Below are 20,855 nucleotides of genomic sequence, written 5' to 3'. Positions count from 1 at the left end.
GTGGATGTTTTTAAGATATTTCTGTTGTGAAATGTTTATGCATTTAAAAATTATATCTCTATTTTATAAAAATTTATAAACAGATCTAAATGTTGTTAGACATATGTGATTCGATTGGTAAATGTTAGAGATTGAGAAAAATAAGTTTTGTTGATTAGCCTTTAAAATTTGTTAGAATGTCATTTTATATAATGTGGGTCTATGCATCTAAAAATTATATCTCTATTTTATAAAGTTTTCAAACCCAATATGAGTATGTTAGATATTGAATAGGTGAATATGATGAATATATTAGAGATGAGAGAAATGAGGTTTATCTTTGTTTTATTAAAGTTTGCAAATATATATTAATATGTTAGATACTTATAACTCGATTTAGATATTAATAAGTTAGATATTTATAATTCAGATTTATGAATGTAAAATAATATTTTTTAAAAAAAAATATTTCTTTTTTACTTAGGCAGATGCGCTACCAAGTTGCACTACATTCCTTTCAATTGGTTTTTAGTATCATTGTAGAGAATTCTTATTTTGTTTTCCATCCACATTCTTATTTTCTTTATTGATATACAAAATTTTTTTGCTTATTTTTTTAAATATTATATAACAAACATATATAATAAATAATAAATTAATATTTTTTGTGAAAATTCACTCTATTCGATTTTCAGATACTATTTTAAGAAAATAAAAAATTTATCTATCTAAAATCATAATTATTAATACGAATCTTTTTTCAGATAATAAAAAAATCAATCTTTTGTTGCAATAAATACAGAAATTATGCAACAATCGAAATCAAATTGTTTTATAACTAGATGATATCAATAAACTTCTATAAAATGATTTTACGATATTAAACTTTAATTTAACCTTACGAAAAAAGATGTACGCATTCTGTTGATATTTGATATTGCATGCATGCATAGCCAGCTTTTGACATCGTTGACTCAAGAAGTAAAAGAATAAACAAGATAACCATACAATGTTAGGAGCGGGTGATCCTATTCCAATCATAAGATGATCTGAAATTATTTACAAGGAAAATTGACTAGCATTAATTATATGACTCATACACTGGTTTCACTATAAAAATATACAGATTTCAAAAGTTGGTGTAAGCGGGTTACAAAGACCTTTGGATAAGGTCATAGAGCGAGATGGCAATTTCAGCACTGATTAGTATAATGATGAGCCACTCCAGAAAATCTGATTTCCTATTTTGAAGAATCTCCTGAAGAAATCGAATGTTGTGCTGCAATCAAAAAAGACACATTCATTAGTTTGGGAGGTCATTTATTCTTGAAATAATTAGAAAGGAAAAGAGAGGTAATTCCAATAAAATTGAGAAATTGTACCTCTACAAACTTCAATTTAAAATCAAGGCTTGCAAACCTCTGTGTCAATTCAAATTCATCTCTAAGGTACTCCCATATCTGTGCGTATTTGGCATCTTTCCAGGCAATATCTGATCTGCAAAACATAACTTTGGTTAGATAAGATCAGATACTTGAACCTGAAACAACTATCTGAGAGGGGGGAGAGAGAGAAGGAGAGAATTAGTTGAAGAACTTAGAACAATGAATTCGGTTAAATAGCTGAAATAACCATGTCAATATCTAGGTACTTTTCTGAGATTAATAACTCCTATTAAAAAAGTAATTTTTGTATCAGAGACTGCACCACCAATTTCCATCAAATCAAGCGAATATGCTCAGGAACATCTCTATTCTATTAGAAGCTCATACAACATCAATAAAGAGTTGGGACTAGTACATGAGAAAATATATGACCGTGTTATCATGTTCTGAGCCACATGGCTACTGGAGTGAATGAAACATGGCTGATGAGGTGACGAAACGATTGAGACATGGCTGCTAGAAGAAAGATGTTACTGTTCTATTTAGTTATCTACTTTATTTATTAATATAATTAGATATTATGAAAAGTGTTACTAGGATGTGGGATAGTTATTTATAACTACAGAAGCTTATTGTTCTTATGAGCAGTTATGTTTTCTTGTACAAAAATAGAATACCAGTTTGAAACAGATATACAGAAAATCTATCAAGAAATATCTTTAGTACTTTAAACTTTAAGTGAATATTGGGTTCTCTCTTAAGTCGTCCACACTATTCAAAAAATCCATCAAAAAATCTCTTTAGTGCTTTAAACGTTTAAGTGAATATTGGGTTCTCTCTTAGCAAGTCCACACTATTAATCTATTTAGACTTTTAAGTGAATATTGGGTTCTCTCCCAGTAAGTCCCCACTATTAATCTATCCCATAGCAAGATCCTAAGGACCATACCATTTGGTATGAGAGCCTACTATTATGGATGATCTATGAACTCTGCAGCGTACTAAAAAGTTGAGAAAATTTTCTAGTGGCACCAGAGAGGATTTGAAAGAGGAATGTCTTGAGCAGGAGCAAGCTAGAGCAAAACAACAACCATTAACAACAAAATCTGGGGAGCAATTCCTCAAACATCAGTCCAAATTTCAAAAAGAGCAGAGAAGGTAGAGTTCATAGGGGAAGATGAGAATGGCAGCCCGCAAATCATTTAGAAAACTGAGGAGACGTTGATATTAAAAGCAATGATAGAGGAAAATAGAACAAGCACAGACACGGACAGACAGTGATGCTCAATTGTGGTTGGAGATGAAAGCTGCTAATGAGGGTGCTGATCTCATGGAAGAGCACAAGCAGATTGGTGCCCTTGACCCCGAGAAATAGTATTATTATGCACAAAGATATCAAAGGGATACCACCCGAAAACACAAAATTACAAGTCGATCAGGTGGTTCATGACAGTTCTAATATCTTCCCAATCCACCATATCATGACCAATCAAAATAAAATCAAAAGTATGAAACCATCTATCCCTAATATTTTTTCTTAAAATAAAAGTGTGAATATATATTAATAGAGTACTAATGGGGGTACCACCCATTTACAAATTTACAAAGTTGTTAGGGTGTCAATAACATCCCCAAAATCCTCATCTCTAATAATGTCATGACCCAAAACAATGTATCCAAAATAATTAAACCATAAGTCTCTTAGTCCATTAGTATCCATCTCTATATCCTCAAAAGCTCTCCTATTCATTTCTTTCAAATGACCCAAAAAATGGTTAAAGAGATGATCTTAACAATACTCTTTTTCACGCCAATCCCATCCAAGCCCATATCTCATAAAAAAACCGAGCCTGAAACGACCCAATTGATACCGAGCAGTCTATAAATCTGGCACCATAGTTCATAGACAACCTGGCTGTGAAGAAGCAGGTGGCAGCATGATTCTTCAGCCCTCTTACACATAAAACACCCATTAACTACAATCTGTCCTCTAGTCTTCAGCTTATCAAGTGTCAATATACTTTCTCTACTAACCTCCCACGCGAAGAAAGCAATTCCAGACGGAACTCTGGATTTCCAAATCTGTATTGAAGGGAAGAGGGGTGTGTTGTCCTGCCCAGCCCCCACCATCTGCCTATAAAACAATTTTACCATGAATTCACCCTTTTTGGACAGTTTCCATTGAACCTGGTCTGCATCATCACTTATACGACATTGTGAGACCAGCCTCAATATTTCTTCATAATCAAATACCTCCCAATCATTTAGATTTCTACAAACATTCACTGTCCAAGAGCATCATCCATTTTCCATCACATACGCCTCCTCAACTGTCATATTTTTAGATTGTGCAATGGCATATCTTCTAGAAAATCTGGTTTTCAAACATCCCCCTCCAGCCACTCATCATGCCAAAACTTGATGCAGTTGCCCCTACCCAATTTCCAGCTGATACACTCCTTAAATCTCGGTTAGCCCTGTTTGATATTCTTCCATAATGCCAAACCATGGCCCCTACTGTCATGGCTTCCCTCCCCTGCTAACTCAAAACCGCACCATTTAGCTTCTATGACCTTTCTCCACAATCTACCCTCTTCCTTTAGGAATCTCCACAGCCACTTGCCTTAAAGAGCCCTGTTCATATCCACCAAAGACCGAATATTCAAATCACCCTTGTTAAGAGGTTTCTTAATTTCTGGCCACCTCACCAAGTGATACCTTCTTTTCTCAATTCCATCTCCCCATAAAAAATGACATTGATTTGATTCCAATCTTTTTGCAATGCTGACCGGTATAGTTAGAGTGGTAAGATAGTAAATGAGAAGGTTAGCGTTTTGATGAGAGTGTACCTTCCACCTTTTGATAAGAAGTTTGTATTCCAAGTCGCAAAACGGTTCTCGGACATTTCAACCACCGGCTCCCAAGTTTGTTTATCTTTGTATCTTGCCCCTAACGGCGTCCCTAAGTATTTTATAGGAAGCTGCGCAGTTCTGCACCCAAGGATCCTATCCAAACTGTTTTCATCTCCCATACTCCCAATCTTTACTAATTCATATTTATTTAGAATAATATTGAGTCCCGAAACGCCTTGGAAGCAGAGGAGGATGCACTTGAGGTGCATTAAGTATTGCTTTTCAGGTTGACAAAATAATGTGTCATCCGCAAAAATAAGTGCGACACCTCAATGGAATTATCACATTTGCCCACCTGCACACCTTTAAACAGCTGCACTTCTTGTGTCCTCTCCATAAACCATTCAAAGCTTCCATCACAACAATGAACACCAATGGGGAAAGTGGGTCCCCTTGTCGCAACAAACCATTTCAATAATTTTGTTAGGATATGAAGTAATAGGAAATATGACAGGCTGGGAGAATTTCCCAGAGGAATCAGTTAAATCTAATATAACCATAAGCTTCCTCTTCCAATCGGGGATAATTCCAGTAATGGTGAGATTATGCATGTATGCCCATGTGCCTTCCCTTAGATCAGCGTTCCTTCCTGATTCCTTTGTCAGTGTTGGATTTTCTTTTCCTACTAAATATAGTCAGCAAGGGATTATGGCTGGAGAAAGAGGCTGATTAATTTGATGGTGAAGAAAGAGAGGTAGAACCAGTCCTAGTGATGTAGAGGAGGCCAAAATCTCCATACCTACTATCATAAGGATTCAGTCTTCACAAGCAATGCACATGGAGAGCTTCTTAGACTGTTCTTTAAAAGAATTTTCTATATTGAGATTTTGGTGCTTTGTCATTGTTTGCCTCCTGCAGATAGAAGATGGAGAAAGAATCTGCAATGAGAGAGTTGGGTGTAAAGGCATTTACATACATCTGCCTTGGTGATTGGGCAAGTTGGGCAATTCATTCTTTTCCCTGGGTCTAATTGTTCCATGGCTGACAGATTTGAGTGCAAATCCATGCATAACTAGTTTGCAAAGCCTAGGTTGGAAATTTGCTCCCATGCATGCAATTTTATTAAAAGGGGACTGCCCATGCAATTTCATGGTCTAAGGGAATCTAAATGTGGTCCAGCAAATTTCTTATCAACTACACTACAAAGAGTGGTCAAACGAGCATCTCTTCACCGGGCTTCCTACCATTGGAATGTTCTAGAACCAGGATCAAAGCAGCAGGCTACTAAAAGTACACTCAGTCCTCAAGCACCTTTTTGAGGGATGTGTACTATTATGAACCACATAACTGCTGGAATTTCGATTGCCACATGGCTGCTGGAAGAAAATTGTTATTATTGTAGCTATCTAATTACCTAGTTTATTTGATGACAAATTAGTTAATAGGAAAAGTCCAAAAGTAATTTCTAGAATGTGGAGTGGTTACTTCCAACAGTGGAAGTAATTACTTTAGTAGCAATTGTGTTTTCTTGTATAAAAACAAAATAACAATATGAATAAGATATGCAAAAAATTTGTCTTTTTTCTGAGTACTTTAAACTCCAGGAAGATCGATGTGTTCTCTTTAAATAAAACCATACTGTTAATCTACCTCATTACAAGATCTTAAGTAACGATCATAACATATTGTATGTCTTCTCATCACAATGCTGCAATAAGAAAATCATTAGATTTCATAAAATTCACCTTCTCAGTAAGGATGCGAAATTATTACCTCTCAAAAAGTCCAAGCTTAAGAATCACATCAGCAAGATTAGAATTTGCCTTCCCTACCAACTGAAAGAGTTTCTTCCTATCCATGGTAAAAGTTCCAGTTTTTTCCATCCCGCGATTTATGTCAGTAAATTCTGCAACCATTCCATCAACCTAAGAGAAGAAAGAAATTCATGAGAATAGAAAAGCAGAAACAAATTATGCATCCAGAAAGTAACTCAGATCAGATCATAAGTACCTGGCGCCCATAATAGTCAAGGGCAATACTTTGGCCAAGAACACTGCCGATGGTGCGGATTCCATCAATATTCAAGAACTGTAATGTGATGTAATCCAATCCACCTTGCATCCATGTGTTTAGAGTCGGTTTCTCTCTTACCTCATATTCTGCAAATAACCACAAATCAAGTTCAACTAGGCTTAATCTTCTTCTTTGGGAAAGCTAGAAGTTTAACGGCTTTCAAAAGAAACAACGGAGAACAGTAAGAGGAAGATGAGCAGAAACACTGGCACACATTGCTCCAGCCAAATGCCAAGGCAATTTTTTTTTTTTTTTTAAATATACCAAATGCCAAGGCAATTAGAACTCTCTAATAAAAAGTTAACCAGAAATATAACATTGGTTTGCGAACAGTTAATAAGAGCAAGTTGACATGTCCATTCACAAAAAAACTTCCCAATTTAATATGTTTAAGCAGGTAAATCCAGATAAAGGAATAGCAACTATATTGCAGATCACCTTCCCCACCCCTCCCCCCACCACCCAAACCGAACCCAGAGTGGGTAAAATTTTGCAGATCCAAATCCTGCTGACTGCATATTGGGTGAGCCGGGGATGTGGTAGGAAATTAAAAAAAGAGACAAATTACCAAATTTGTTAGATATTTGTTACAATTTGGTTCTTAATTTTTTTTCGTTACAATTTGTTCCGTAACATTTTTTATTTATTTCAAACGTCTAATTTCCTTCTATTTCCTAATAGAAAAAGCTAAAATGATCAGAACATGTTTGGATGCTTAAAAAAATAACTCAAAAAAAAAGATACCCCCCCCCTCTCCAACCGAACCTATGGTGGTAAGATTACGCAGGTCCAAATCCTGCTGACTGCATATTGGGTGAACCGGGGAGGAGGGAGGAGATGAAAAAAATGACAAATGACCAAATTAATTCCGGACTTTGATACTTGTTTCAATTTGGTCCTTGATTTTTTTTCATTACAATTTGATCCCTAGCATTTTTAATTTGTTTCAAATGTCTAATTTCCTTCCATTTCCATACAGAAAAAGCTAAAATGATTAGGTCGTCTTTGGATGTTTAAAAAAATAACTCAAAAAATAATTTTGACTGATTAATAAACTAATAACAATAAAAAATATTTTTAATATTATTAATTTATTAATCATTAATTTAATTAATTAGTTAAAGTCAGTTTTCTAATTTGTTTTTTGAAGTATTCAAACATGGCCTACCCATTTTACCTTTTTACTCGGCATTTGAAACAAATAAAGAACGGCAGGGTCCAGATTGTAACAAAAAAACATTAAGAACCAAATTATAATAAATGTCAAACATCATGACTAACTTAATAATTTCTAGAAAATAATATGTTCAAAGACAATGCGTTAAAAGGAAGTGGATATCAATGGAAAAACAAAAGCATCACACAATAGATTCTCATTCTCCTTAAATTTGGATAACCATAATAAACAAAAGGTTCACTTGGAATTTAACAAAGCATATGAGACAGACAAATAAGCCAAACCTAGTAAGCACAATAGCTGAACATGTAACTAAACTGCAACATGTCAGACTAAAGGAAAAATGAAAAGCCTATCTGCTATCAAGATCCCCCTGTCATATAGCAATTTTGATAGAGTATCTATGCATCCATATTTAAGTTTCACCAATCTATCTAAGTAAAATAAAAAATCTTATGTGATTCTATTGTTGCATTACTGACATAGGACTAGCTACTTTAGATAGAAACTATTGCAAGATAATTGATAGCAAATAAAAGGGAGATACTAGAGAAAGATAGACGGAAACAAGGGATTCAGTAAAAAGACAAGGAGATAGGAAAGACAAGTAAAGAAAAAAGAGAGATTAAGATGAGACTGAACAGAAACTTAAGTAACTCTCAACTCTTACTTGCCTACTCTTTGTTATTAGGCTTCATATAGATGCTAATTATAAATCATAAAGAAATATCGAAGTAAAACTAAATGTAGATGGCTCCAGGTATCTCCCTGAAGAAACGATTTGCTTTAGCCTGTAAAGAGCCTGAAATTTTCATCCCATATATGATGAGGACACTTGAAGGACTGACTTAAATAGCCGAAGACACCATCTCCTCAACAACATCACATATTTAAGTGACTCTAAATGGTATGAAAAGAAAGACTTCATGGTGAAGCAAACAAGGATACAAACTCACCATCCTTTCTCATTTCAGGAAGCAATCCTGACGCATGCTTTTCTACAATTTTCAGATACTCATCAACCTCATGTTCACGAATGTTAAACAAGACAATGGAGCCATATTGAAAAACAACCATGTAATAGCAGTCACTTCCACTTATGTAACCACCCATACCCTGAAACAAGGCATGTAAGATTGCCTTCAGTATGAATTTTATTTGATCAGCAAATGATGAAAAGTATATAAATAGGAAAAGAGCAGATTTCATTAGACAAAAATTGCACAGTTATGTCAAACAAAATTAACACTACTCCATTTCCAGACATAATTCAACAATATATCTAAAAGGAAAACAAAACAACTAAAGAAAATAAGACACAATTTCTTCCAGTCAGATGTAGCGTAGACAGCCATTGCCCCATCCCTTAAATCAGTTATAAGTTTCTTTAATGGGTAGTCAAATCTGCGAATACTGTCATCAAGAAACTTGACTAGCTAACTAGGAAACTGGAACACAAACTTGAGGAGACTACTGTGTTCTGCAGTTGTCTCTTTTATCTTATCAGTTTTCACTTTGGCCAGAAAAACTAGTATACAAGTTTGATGGTTGTAAATTGTGACATAAATTTCCAGAATTGATAAGCACCAAACTTTTTTGAGATCATTTTAAATATCCATATAATAAAGAAAAGGAGATACAAATTTTATGACATACATCCATGTGAAAATGGAACTAACCAAAATTTTCACACATGTATATATTTTACACAAGAAGGGCATTCAATCAAGTACAAATGTCGAGTCACCAAACGAAAATAGAAGCAACAGACAATTGGACATCCTAGACTCTTGTGTTCCTTTCAGAATCATGTGCAAAATGCAAACTCTCACTCAACAAATTATACTAATACTCACTGCTAAATGCAAACTCTCTCTTCTCTGACTGCAAAATTGCCAAGAAAAAAAATATACTAAGATACCGAGAAAAAAAATAAAGACTTATTTAGAAGTAAAAAGTAATTAAACTTTATTTAGATATAGATTTTTGTCTTAATTGAAAGATAAAAATTCTAATTTATTTATTTTTCTACTAAGATGAAATTGCAATTCGACTCAAATTTCAATTCTAGTGAATGTGAATGAGAATATCATACAAGTAAGATAAATATTTAAATGAAATATTGTTTTAATTCCTAAATTATTTTTGGGTCCAATATAGATTCATATGAAAAAAAACATACAAATCCAACATTGCATATTGAGAATACGAGTGAATTTAGTTCAATTCTACATTAAATATGTAAACTATCACTAAATTAGACATTTCAAATAATTAAGATCTAGAAAAAGAATGAAAATAAAATATATTTGAACTAAACAGAGTGTCAGAATTAGGTTGAGTAACAAAATGCTGACATTATACAAGAACATATTGATAATGCTGCTGATATCAGCAAGCCAATTAAGTATCATTAAACTTTGACATACATACTAATGTACATGGTGGTGATTAAACTTAATCCTAATCAAAAGAACTCTAAACAAAAATCCTTGAATGGAAAAAGTTTTTAACTTACATTTGGACTGGAATGATCACCGAACTTAAGAACAACATAGTTAGTCATACGTGATGTTGGCGGGATAAAATTCTGCCTGTTCTGTTCCACTAAGCTTTTCAAATCCACACTACACCAGAATATAACCACCCAGATAAGTAACTCTTCATAGACTAATATAGCACAGAAATATTACCTATTAGAGACTTTTGCTTTCAACTCTTCCACCATTTCCACAAAAGATTCAGTAAAATATATGCCAAGTACACGATCTTCGGGTCTCTAGTCTAAGGCATGTGCATTAAGATTTTGGGGATTTTCATTTGTAGAGTTCACTAAATACAATTTTCCAACTTATTTCAATTTTTCTGCTTCTCAGCAAACAGCCAAACACTAAGTCGACTTTAATAATCTCCTTTTATTTCACACTTTCCATCACATTATCCTCAATATTCATGATTAGTTTATTTCCGAAAGTTGAAAAATAAAATATATTCATGAGAAAATATTAAACGAAGACCAAACCTAGTAGAGAAGAAATAAGCTCGAACATGAATAGAAGGCTTATTGTCCTCCTCCAAGCTGCCATAATTACCATCTCCAACCTCCGAGCACGACACCGTTTCATTCCAGTCCACGGCGTGCTGCTGTTGAGCTGAAGAAGTAGTAGAAAAAGCAGAAATGCACCTTACCACTATCAGAGAACCAAAATCCGGGTCAACCTTCCGGGTTGTGGTAAAAGCGGTAACAGACAAAGGAGAGAGAACTAGGGTTTTGGAGAGAGAGCGCAGCTGCGATGATAGTGGAACTGGAAGCGGCGGCTTCTGCTTCGGAATTGCGTGGGAAAGGATTGTGCGGAAGGGGGCGTGGCGGATGGTCTTCAAGTGGGCGTCTATGCTGCGCCACATCTTCAGTTGAGAAAGCTAGGAGTCAGAAACTGCAAAAGCGTAAGACGACATATTTATGTTTTTTTATTTTTCTAAAAAAAAAGGAAATTACTTTTTATATTTATATTTTTCACTTGAATAAATTTTATAATTTTTTAAATCTTATTTGAAGGCAACTTTTTAAAAACTTAATAAAAATAAATGGATTAACCGATAAATTTGAAATTAAAATAATAAAATGTTTGATTTTTTTGAAGAACTTTGAAATTACAAGAACAAGACTGATATACCTTAAATTTGTTCTATTAAAGCTTAATTTTCAATCAAATAATATAGTAAATTATCTTTCTGGGTAAAAAAATTGTCAAATCTGAAAAATTACGAAAAAAATAATTTAATCAAAATTAAAAATAAAAACTAATTTGAACAAAATAAATTTGAAATTAAAATGATCGAAACGACGACGTCTGGTGATTCTTAATTGAAATAGTTCCGATCGGGCTTCATCTCCATAGGGTTTAAAGACGTTTGCAGGGTTTTTGGTCTGATTCGTCGTCTCTAACAATGAGGTCTTCGCTCGCCTCTTCACGGATCCTTCCGTTCACTCTCTGTTCAATAAAGAACGCTAAATATAAATGCTCTTTACCGGACGTTCCTAGTATACCCATATCGGAAGAATCAAAAATTTCTGCGAATCTCGACCCAAACACCGCCTTTCTCGAGAAATCGGCCCCAGAATCCGATGCACACGGAGACCGAGCTGCCCCAAGTTCCTTTTCCGAACCAATATCAGAAGACGAATGTTTGACGCAAACCCATGTCATCAACACTCTGCTAAGTCGCAAAAATCATCCCGAATCGGCTTTGAGGTACTTCCGTCGCGTCGAAAAGAGGCGTGGGTTTGTCAAAGGCGTTGATTCATTTTGTGTTTTGCTTCACATCTTGGCGAGTTTCCCACGGACACATGAGCAAGCCAAGAAATTGCTTAACGGGTACGTGTTGGGTGATTCAGATCCCCTGCCTAGTATTTTAGTCGATCGCTTGGTGGAATGTGCTAAAAGCTTTGGCTTTGAATCTGATTCGCGTGTGTTTAATTTCTTGTTGAATAGTTATATTAGAGCTAAACGTATAGATGATGCTGTAGATTGTTTTAATGGAATGATAGAACACGGTATAGTTCCTTGCCTGCCATTTATAAATATTCTTTTGACGGCATTAGTTAGGAATAATTTAATTGATGAAGCTCGAGAGTTGTATGAAAAGATGGTTTCCAGAGGCGGTAACAGGGATCATGTTACAGTACATCTGATGATGCGTGCGTGTTTGATAGAAAAGAAGCCTGAGCAGGCGGAGGAATATTTTAAAGAGGCAAAGGCTAGAGGTGTAGAACTTGATGCATGGGCGTATAGTATTGTTATCCAGGCTGCTTGCCAGAGAGGAAATTTGAGTATGACTTTTAGATTGTTGAGGGAAATGAAAGAAATGGGATGGGTTCCTTCTGAGTGTACATTTACTAGCGTCATTGCAGCTTGTGTGAAGCAGGGAAACATGGTAGAAGCATTAAGGCTCAAGGATGAGATGCTGAGTTGCGGGAAGCCTATTAATGTGGTGGTCGCGACCAATTTGATAAAGGGTTACTGCAAGAACAGTGATCAGACAAGTGGTTTGGATTTGTTCAGTAAGATGAAGGAGGAGGGGCCTCGTCCAAACAAGGTTACGTATTCAGTTTTAATTGAATGGTATTGTCAGAATGGGAACATGGAAAAGGCATATGAGCTTTACCTGGAAATGAAATTCATGGGTATCCAACCAGATGTCTTCCACATCCATTCCTTGGTACAAGGATTCTTAAAGGCTCAGAAACTCGAAGATGCAACAAAGCTGTTTGATGAGGCCATTCAGTGCGGTGTTGCCAACATTTTCATTTATAATGGTTTTTTGTCATGGTTTTGTAAGGAGGGTAAGTTAAGTGAAGCTAGCAGTTTGTGGGAAAAGATGGTGAGCAGGGGAGTGCAACCTAATATGGTTTCATACAACAACATGATTCTTGCTTTCTGCAAAATGAAAGATATGGATAAGTCATACTGTTTATTTTTGGAGATGCTTGAAAATGGTTTAAATCCAACTGCTGTCACATATTCTCTTATGATTGATGGGTATTTTAAAAGTGGTGATCTTGAGCGTGCCTTAAATGTCCTAGATCTAATGCACGGGGCAAATATTGCTCCTACTGACTACACCTTCAATACAATTATCAATGGTTTTTGTAAAGCCGGTCGAACATCTGAGGCGAAGGATAAGTTGAAGGAGTTTGTTGAAATGGGTTTTGTTCCCATTTGTATGACTTACAATACTATTATAGATGGTTACATAAAAGAGGGTGCCATCAATTCTGCTTTGACAGTTTATGGAGAGATGTGTGAGAATGGACTTTCTCCAAATGTAGTCACATACACCAGCCTTATTAATGGGTTCTGCAAAACTAAGAACATTGGTCTTGCTCTGAAAATGAGGAATGAAATGAGAAACAAGGGTCTTGAACTTGATATTACTGCATATGGTGCTCTAATTGATGGATTTTGCAAGAAGAGAGACATGGAAAGTGCACGCCAACTTTTCACTGAACTCCTTGATGTTGGGTTATCTCCAAATACTGCTGTTTACAATAGCATGATTAGTTGCTTCCGGAATTTAAATAACATGGAAGCAGCTCTGGAAATGCATAAGAAAATGATAAACGAGGGGATTCCTTGTGATTTACATACATATACTACATTAATTGATGGATTCCTAAAGGAGGGTAAACTACTCTCTGCATCAGAACTCTACTCAGAAATGCTTGCCAAGGGTATACTGCCTGATGCTGTCACATATACTGTACTGATAAATGGTTTTTGTGGGAAACGTCAGCTAGAGAATGCATGCAAGATCTTGGAAGAGATGGATGGGAAGAGCATGACTCCGAATGTTCTGATTTATACTGCATTAATTGCTGGGTATTTTAGGGAAGGGAATCTGCAGGAGGCCTTCAGACTGCGTGATGAGATGCTTGACAGAGGTCTTCAACCTGATGATACTACTTATGTTATACTTGCAAGTGGAAAAGTTAGAGGGGAAAATTTACTTTCTGGAGCTGCATTTCCTGAACCTAAAATCAATTAAGTATTTGTTTTGATGTAATTTGAGCTTTATTTTGGTCCTTTTATTTAGGGCCAAAAGGCATTGCTAAAGGTACTTTTCCCGCATTCCTGCTATTTTTCATCTATCAGCCTAATTTTCCAACCAGAAGGCATTTCCTATTGTAACTTATAAATTTGTTTTGCAGGACTGAGGTCATTAACTCATATTGGCATTTTTTCTCGCGATGAGAAACTATGTAGATGCTGACATTCATAAGTTGACTTGAAAAATTCAAGGATGAGCCTCAAAAAGGTGCATGCAGAACAAGGCCATTTTCATGGTTAGTTCTTAATGGTATCTTTTCCACTTCTGCTTTGGGTGTGCTGTCCACATCTACTAGTGCTTATGATTGCTAAAAAGATGAACCTTTTTATTTCAAAAGAAAAATGTTGTTAAAAAGAAAGCATTAACAATGTTGAATTGTATTTGTACATGATTAGGGTGTGAAGGAAAAGATGCCCAGGAAACTGCATATTATATAGGTGATAGAAGAAAAATTGCACCTAATGTGGGTCATCCAAGTAATTTTGAGGTAAATACCTTCTATTAAATCTGAGCCCCTTGAGGAGTGATTGCTACCTTTAGTTAATTTACCATTTTGAAATGCGATGAAGCACCAGGTCCTGCTACTGCTGTTGTAGCTCCTTGTTGTCTTTTTTACCCCTCCCAGGACCAGTTGTAATTCATCAGGATCGAACAGGAATTTCAAAGGCCAGAATAGTAGCTGTTGCAAATTAAGTTAACACCTGTCACCAGAAAAGGACTTCAAGCTCATGCCTTTCATCTTAAAGTAAATAATCTATCCTATGGGACTTGGTATCGTTGTATCACATATCCTCCTGGAGGTCAGTGATGGTGCATCCTTCTTTTATTTGATGTGTAGTGTCTACCACTCTTTACCAATTTCATGTCTTCTATGATATATATATATATGTATATGTAGTATTGCATTGAATGCCTTGATTTTATCTTTCAGAAGCTTATTAGAAAAAAAAAATGTATGACAATCCTGTACTAAGAGGAATTTGAATCAACTTAAAAGTTCATTCTAGTTGGTTGTCTATGTACTTAGTTGTGTCTATATATCTGCGCTAATGAGCAAACACATATATTCCTGCTGGATCATGCCAATAAAGACTCTGATCATGGTCGCATAATCTTTGAATGCCAATCTCTATTCACAACCTGCAGGATCTTCTCTCTGCCATAATTCACAAGTGATTACCTTCTTGTTTACCAGGTTGTGTTCATTTTTCTTAAAACTCGTGTCAGCCAACATTATACCTCAATGTTATTGGTCTGCAGAGTTGCAATGAGAGCAAATGAAGGAAATCTATTATGCAGGCTGCTTTTGGTTGGATGGTTAGTACTTTTACCATTCTCTTCGAGGGTGTGGAGTTCGAGTTTTAAACTGCACACCTCTTGTCGTATGATAACTGATAAAAAAAATTCTTTTGCATCTTCTCTTTTCAGTGTGTCTGGAGATAAAAAACAAACTATATGCATTGTCTGCTATAATGAGTTGGATATACTCCCGCATGGTTCATTTCCTGTTTTATTTCTTTACCTAATTATTGGAATGCTATTACGTTGCATTTGGTTATAACCAATTATCTTCTCATTTAATTCCTAGATTTTGTTAGCTAACATGTAGAAGATAATCATAATTTACAAACTTGGACATTTGATGTGTAATTAAGCTGACTTATTTTCTATCTTCAATTCTATAACCATATATTTGTATTTTCACCTGTCAGAAAAGAATTACAAAAAAATATGGAATTGTCTTAGAATTAGACTGTTGTTTTCGTGTAAATAGGAAATAATAATTGTTAAACTAAAATGTCTCATTTTTACTCTATTCTTATTTCTATCTTAGTATTGTGATCTATTATATAGACACTGTTAAAGTTGGTACCCAATTCGGTGTGCTTGACGTCCCTCATCTTTCTTGTAGCTTGCAGAGTATTTAACTGAAGGAGAAAAATTATATTCCCCGGAGGCCCTTTGTGCAATATGCGGAGGAATGCAATGGGTTTCTTCCTTGGTGCAATGATTTTTGCTATTGATGCTTCACTCCCTCTATGCAGATTGGAAATCGGTATGTTTGTTTTGGGATACGGGAATGAGATACAACACCTTGGAGTAGCTTTAGTTGATAGGCTTTTCTGATTGTGAGGGTAAGTTAGTGATATTTTTGTAGTTCCTTGATTGAAATTGAGGAGTCTAGATCTGAACTACTAAAACTATTTGGATTTAGAAATATGAAGCTTCAACCATCTGTACTGTGGGTGAAAAGAACTGTTGGAAGCTGAAGCAAGGAGGTCTTAGGGCATGGGTTTAGTTGGCATCCCAAGTACTTATCTGTTTCTACTCTAATGATCTTGCCAGTTATAGATTTTTTTTTTTTTTTTTTTTCTAATTTTATAAAGTGAAAATTCATAAAATTTTATAATTAGATGATAATTGTACACTAATAACCACACAATTAGAGTTTTATACTCTAGAGGTGAAAGTAACAAGCATATAGCCAAAGGATTGATTGTTGGACTAAACCAGCAATTGGTGTCAAATTTCTCTCACATTTGAACAATTTCATATGATACAAAAAATCTGATGATTGTGATGTAACAAGACAACACCCAACGGAGGTTGATTGCAACTTTGTCCACCAATATCTTCTTCCACTTATATATATATATATATATATATATATGTATGTATGTATAACTTTGATAAGGTTCCTCATTCTACTGGTGGGTTGATTTATTTTTTAATAATCAAGTGCTAAGTTGATTATTATTTGTAATCATTATGATTATTACTTGCTTATTACAAAATATTTATTTTGTTTAAAAATATAATAAGTTTGTTGAGAGCTAACTCAATTTGATTGTTGTAGTTTTAGAAGGTTTAAATTGTAACCTGATTTTAAAAAAGAGTGATACAGATAAGTCTTAAATATTTGTACTAAACTTCAAATAAAAATCATATAGAAATTGTGCAACTCTTGTTGACCTAAATTATCATGGAATTTCAAATAATATGTGCAAAAAATAGTTCCTCATAAAATACCAACTATATATGGGTCTATATATGCTTCAAAACTTAATATATATATATATATATATGTATATAGACACTCTGAAGTAAATACAAGCTGCTACTTTACCATAAATTCTACCTCACCTAACTTTCTAAAATACAGCACCATTCATGCACCAAAACTGGAATTATGAGAATTTTTGATGGTTGACAAGGCAGAGATTTTGGGTAGGATTGTTATTGTTATAGTGTATCTTTTGTTGAAGGGTAGCAGTAGAAGAGAATCCTGATGATGCTGCTATATTCAAAATAGGCATTTGACCAACATTCCCATTGCTTTGCCATGTCCACGACAACGAAGATCTCATCGATGAAGCTGCTTCTATTGCCCTCTCTCCGGTTTGTTCCTGTCGAGTATGAAATTTGTTATTTTTATTTTTTAATTAACTGCAAAAGAAGAGAGAGAGAGAGAGAGAGAGAGGAAAAAGACTAGAATTAAAAATGAAATAAATTTAAGTACCCTGAGGTTTGGTGATGAAACAGGATACATCCCAGACAATAAAGTATTAGGATTTGGTTGTTGCCCACCAAGATATGCAGAAGCAGAAGTCTCAAGCTGTCCAAGAAGAAAAATTATGAGCAATCAATCATAACATATATGTTTATGCATATAAATTTTCACTCTAGGTTACTAAATTAACTAAAAAATTAATTTGTTTACCTTTAAACTTACATGTAGGAGCCCATTTAAGATACAATTAAAAAAAAAAACATAAAAAAAATTTAAAAAAAAAAAAAAAAAAAAAAAAAAACCCTAAGGTTTAAGGTTCAAGAAAGTCAAACCATACAGGCAAGCCTATATTTTTCTTTGGATCAATCAAACTGTTGAGATTTGATTTTAGAAATTTAATTATTGAAAGTTGAGGTTTTCATAATTTTATACAGAAACCCATGTAGTTATAAAACACAAATAAACTCAAAAGAAATGTTAATTGGAACTTTACCAGTGACATCCCTTTCAAGGGTGTTTCACTGCTACAAGCCTGCAAATCCCCCACATTTTCTCTCCTACTTGGAGTAAGAGAAATTCCAAGGCTTAGGTCGAGGTTCTGGCCACTTCCTGCAACCAACTCATCGAATTTAAGACACCGAAAATTTATGAAAAGGAAATTGAATGAATGTAGCATATATAAGAAAACCAATTTTACTACCTCCATTAATTTTGAAGTTACTTTGCTCAAAATTGGTTACTGCTTCTCTTCCATTACACTTAGTGGCTGCCATGTCGTAAGCACTGAATTCAAAAACCGGAATTACAGTTTTAAATTCAAAACCAATCTTGATTCTAGGATTCATTTCAGAAGAATTAATATGGTTAATTACAAACAACTTCTTAACATTTCTCAATAAATGTCAAGTTGTATTTTAGTATGTATTATATTATATTCACTTGATTGTTAAATGATAAAATATTAGCTAGAATTAACAGAAATCATAAGAAACCAAACTAGACTAGAAAACAAAGGTGTCTTAGATTGCTAAGGACTAAAATAAAATAACTTCAGTTTCATGGATTCTTACTTCTTTCCAAGGAATTGTCCAATTCTAGCCTCCCAACGGCCGCATTTATGCAGTGTCACACCTCGGAATCTTGAACTTCCTCGGGAAAACCCGGTGCTCTGTCTACGGAGAATGTGAACAAATTCTTCTTTACTCAAGTGTCTCATCTGCACGTCAGATTCAATTACAATAAGAATTCCAGAAAATCTTACTTGGACTAATAATTACTCTTTGTTATATGTTGTTTACCTGTCTCCGATTCAATTACAACAAGAACTCCAGCAAATCTAATTTGGACTAATAATTACTCTTGTTATATGTTGTTTACCTGTTTGATCTCGTCTTTGTAGTCGGATAAACTGAAATTGATATCGGCATCATCTCCTCGGAATTTGATAGCAGCTCGATCATATGCTCTGGAAAAATTATAATAACAAAAAAGCTCAGATTCTGAATTGTTATTCCAAGATTTTCAGTCGAATTTTTTTGCATTTAAGTAATTAATTTGACAAGAAAATGAACTCCTTACCTTGCTGCAGCATGAGCAGTGTCAAACCCACCTGCAGAAAGAGAAGAAAAAAAAAAAACCTCTTCATTTTTCTGATCTGAATAACCATGAAGAAGTTCTAGCAAAAAAATCAAATGAAAAATATAAATCATCCGAAAGAAATCATAATTTACCTAAATAAACTTGCTTCCCACAATCCCTGTACACACCAATTTAAGTAAAAGCATTAGATAATTGAAAAATAAATAAATAATGTATAATATATATGTATGTATAGGTGAATATATTTTTATGTGTATTACCATATATGTGATTCCCAGCGACCTGTTCGCCGGTAGAAGGTGACTCCTCTGTACTGAGAGCTTCTAGACCTTGGCCCTCTTCTGCTTTTCTTCACCTTTTGAGGCACAATTTTCTGCCCTTCAATTGCCTCCGCGCTACCCTTAGCACATGATAAATTGAGCCATTGACGGTCAAGCCTTACCGAACTCCCTACCCCGAACCCGAACTCTACTCCAGGACCACTTTTTTCTCCGGCGACCGGAAAAAGTTGCTGGGTAACAGAATCCGGTGACGGATATTTCTCGTCTCTGTCGTCATCATCGTCAACTCCTCTCTTGATCAAGATGTCAAAAATGAAAGCGGAGCCGGTGTTGTTGGAGTAGTCCTCGTCACCGGCATTGGTCGGAGCTTCGTCGAGGGAGTTGATTATGGAGGAGTTGGAGGTGCCGGAATATTCTTCCTCCATTTGTGTCCTGACCGAACCTGCTCTAGCTTCAGCAGTTAACTTGTACGGCTCTGCTAACACCGTCATCGTCTTCTCGTCCTCCCGATGATTATCACAGGAGGAAGATTCACTCGCGACAAGCACATCAAGATTGAGATCCAACATGATACTTCCTATATATATATGTAATATATGTCCTTTTTCTTTTTCCTGATTTCTTTCTGGTTGATCTTTCAGAGAATAAATAACAATTCTGTTGGTGATCTAAAAAGCATTTACGCCTGGATAAATAATAAATTAAAAACCAGAGAAATCCAGTTGAATAGATATGGTATTTTATGAAGGAAGCAAAAGAGAAAATGGATTTCTCAGCAGTTGATTAATTCTCCGTTGAAGAATAGAGAGATGAGAGGCGAGCCAGAAGAGAATAACGATTTGTTTCCTACCTGAGAAAATAGAGAGCGACAGAGAGAGAGAGAGAGAGAGAAAGAAAGTTTGCTATGGAAATTTATGGAGCAGAGAAGGTCTGTAGGATTACACAGAGAGAGAGAGAGAGAGAGAGGTTGAAGAAGGACAAGTTTGGTGTGGTGTAAGAGTAACTGGCAGAGAAAAGGGAGAGCTAAAAAGGAAAAGAAAAGAGACGGAGACGTGTGAGCAGTGAAGGAGGTTTACACTTGATTCCGGGGCAGTCATTATTCTACTTCCTCCATTTCCATACAATATAAAATTAAAACTTAATTAAAAATTAAAACCTTAAATATTTTTCAATTAAGATTAAAAAAAATTGATATAATTATTAATTTAGTAATTAATATTCTTAAATTAAATTAAAACACACTCTTAAGATTACCCAAATAGAGAAAAATTTAACCCTTTACATTACATTAATCATGAAAAATTAATATATGATTGTTAGATAATATTAATTAATGGGTAATAAGTAAAGTCCATTCGAAATCAAGTGACTCTTTTGCTAAAAACATCA

The 20,855-nt window shown here is 34.8% G+C and overlaps 3 protein-coding genes across 14 annotated transcripts; 1 reads left to right on the top strand and 2 right to left on the bottom strand.

The window, feature by feature from the left end:
* Positions 1-961: 961 nt before the first annotated feature.
* Positions 962-10,915, bottom strand: LOC110824246 (sporulation RMD1-like protein, putative (DUF155)). The gene is made up of 7 exons (XM_088213028.1): positions 10,489-10,915; positions 9,985-10,093; positions 8,423-8,582; positions 6,227-6,375; positions 5,990-6,141; positions 1,362-1,476; positions 962-1,258 (listed from the first exon to the last, which is right to left on the bottom strand). The coding sequence occupies exons 1-7, from the start codon at positions 10,869-10,871 to the stop codon at positions 1,130-1,132; spliced, it is 1,197 nt and encodes a 398-aa protein (XP_088069154.1). The 5' UTR covers positions 10,872-10,915; the 3' UTR covers positions 962-1,129.
* A 432-nt stretch (positions 10,916-11,347) lies between these two features.
* Positions 11,348-16,409, top strand: LOC110823958 (Pentatricopeptide repeat (PPR) superfamily protein). Of its 12 annotated transcripts, none has more exons than XM_088213025.1 (6): positions 11,348-14,081; positions 14,176-14,310; positions 14,471-14,562; positions 14,731-14,875; positions 15,271-15,392; positions 15,988-16,409. In XM_088213025.1, exon 1 carries the CDS (start codon positions 11,415-11,417, stop codon positions 14,010-14,012), a length of 2,598 nt encoding a protein of 865 aa, XP_088069151.1. In that variant the 5' UTR covers positions 11,348-11,414; the 3' UTR covers positions 14,013-14,081; positions 14,176-14,310; positions 14,471-14,562; positions 14,731-14,875; positions 15,271-15,392; positions 15,988-16,409. The 12 variants fall into 12 exon arrangements, with proteins under 12 accessions (XP_088069151.1, XP_088069150.1, XP_088069147.1 ...); XM_088213024.1 differs by having other exon boundaries at positions 14,701-14,875; XM_088213021.1 differs by having other exon boundaries at positions 14,651-14,875.
* A 693-nt stretch (positions 16,410-17,102) lies between these two features.
* LOC110823959 (ethylene-responsive transcription factor RAP2-7-like) lies at positions 17,103-20,525 on the bottom strand. The gene is made up of 9 exons (XM_022054468.2): positions 19,446-20,525; positions 19,317-19,342; positions 19,165-19,195; positions 18,964-19,051; positions 18,657-18,802; positions 18,287-18,369; positions 18,080-18,195; positions 17,596-17,691; positions 17,103-17,482 (listed from the first exon to the last, which is right to left on the bottom strand). Exons 1-9 carry the CDS (start codon positions 20,033-20,035, stop codon positions 17,264-17,266), a joined length of 1,395 nt encoding a protein of 464 aa, XP_021910160.2. The 5' UTR covers positions 20,036-20,525; the 3' UTR covers positions 17,103-17,263.
* Between the last annotated feature and the right edge of the window lie 330 nt (positions 20,526-20,855).

This window comes from Carica papaya, chromosome 2, assembly GCF_054855325.1.
Source record: "Carica papaya isolate Zhongbai chromosome 2, ASM5485532v1, whole genome shotgun sequence".
In the NCBI taxonomy this organism is placed as follows: Eukaryota; Viridiplantae; Streptophyta; class Magnoliopsida; order Brassicales; family Caricaceae; genus Carica; species Carica papaya.
The sequence above is the reverse complement of the archived record's forward strand: the minus strand, read 5'-3'. Positions and strand labels throughout refer to the sequence as shown.

Bases quoted from the DNA above. Each gene is read 5' to 3' on its own strand.
- LOC110823958 (XM_088213025.1), top strand. From the start codon at position 11,415: ATGAGGTCTTCGCTCGCCTCTTCACGGATCCTTCCGTTCACTCTCTGT.
- LOC110823959 (XM_022054468.2), bottom strand. From the start codon at position 20,035: ATGTTGGATCTCAATCTTGATGTGCTTGTCGCGAGTGAATCTTCCTCC. The intron at 19,196-19,316 runs GTAAATTATGAT...CTCTTTCTGCAG, and splicing joins TGGGAAGCAAGTTTATTTAG to GTGGGTTTGACACTGCTCAT. The intron at 18,803-18,963 runs GTAAACAACATA...TCTGACGTGCAG, and splicing joins ACAAAGACGAGATCAAACAG to ATGAGACACTTGAGTAAAGA.
- LOC110824246 (XM_088213028.1), bottom strand. From the start codon at position 10,871: ATGTGGCGCAGCATAGACGCCCACTTGAAGACCATCCGCCACGCCCCC. The intron at 10,094-10,488 runs GTTTGGTCTTCG...ATTCTGGTGTAG, and splicing joins GCTTATTTCTTCTCTACTAG to TGTGGATTTGAAAAGCTTAG. The intron at 6,142-6,226 runs GTACTTATGATC...TTCTTCTCTTAG, and splicing joins TTGACTATTATGGGCGCCAG to GTTGATGGAATGGTTGCAGA.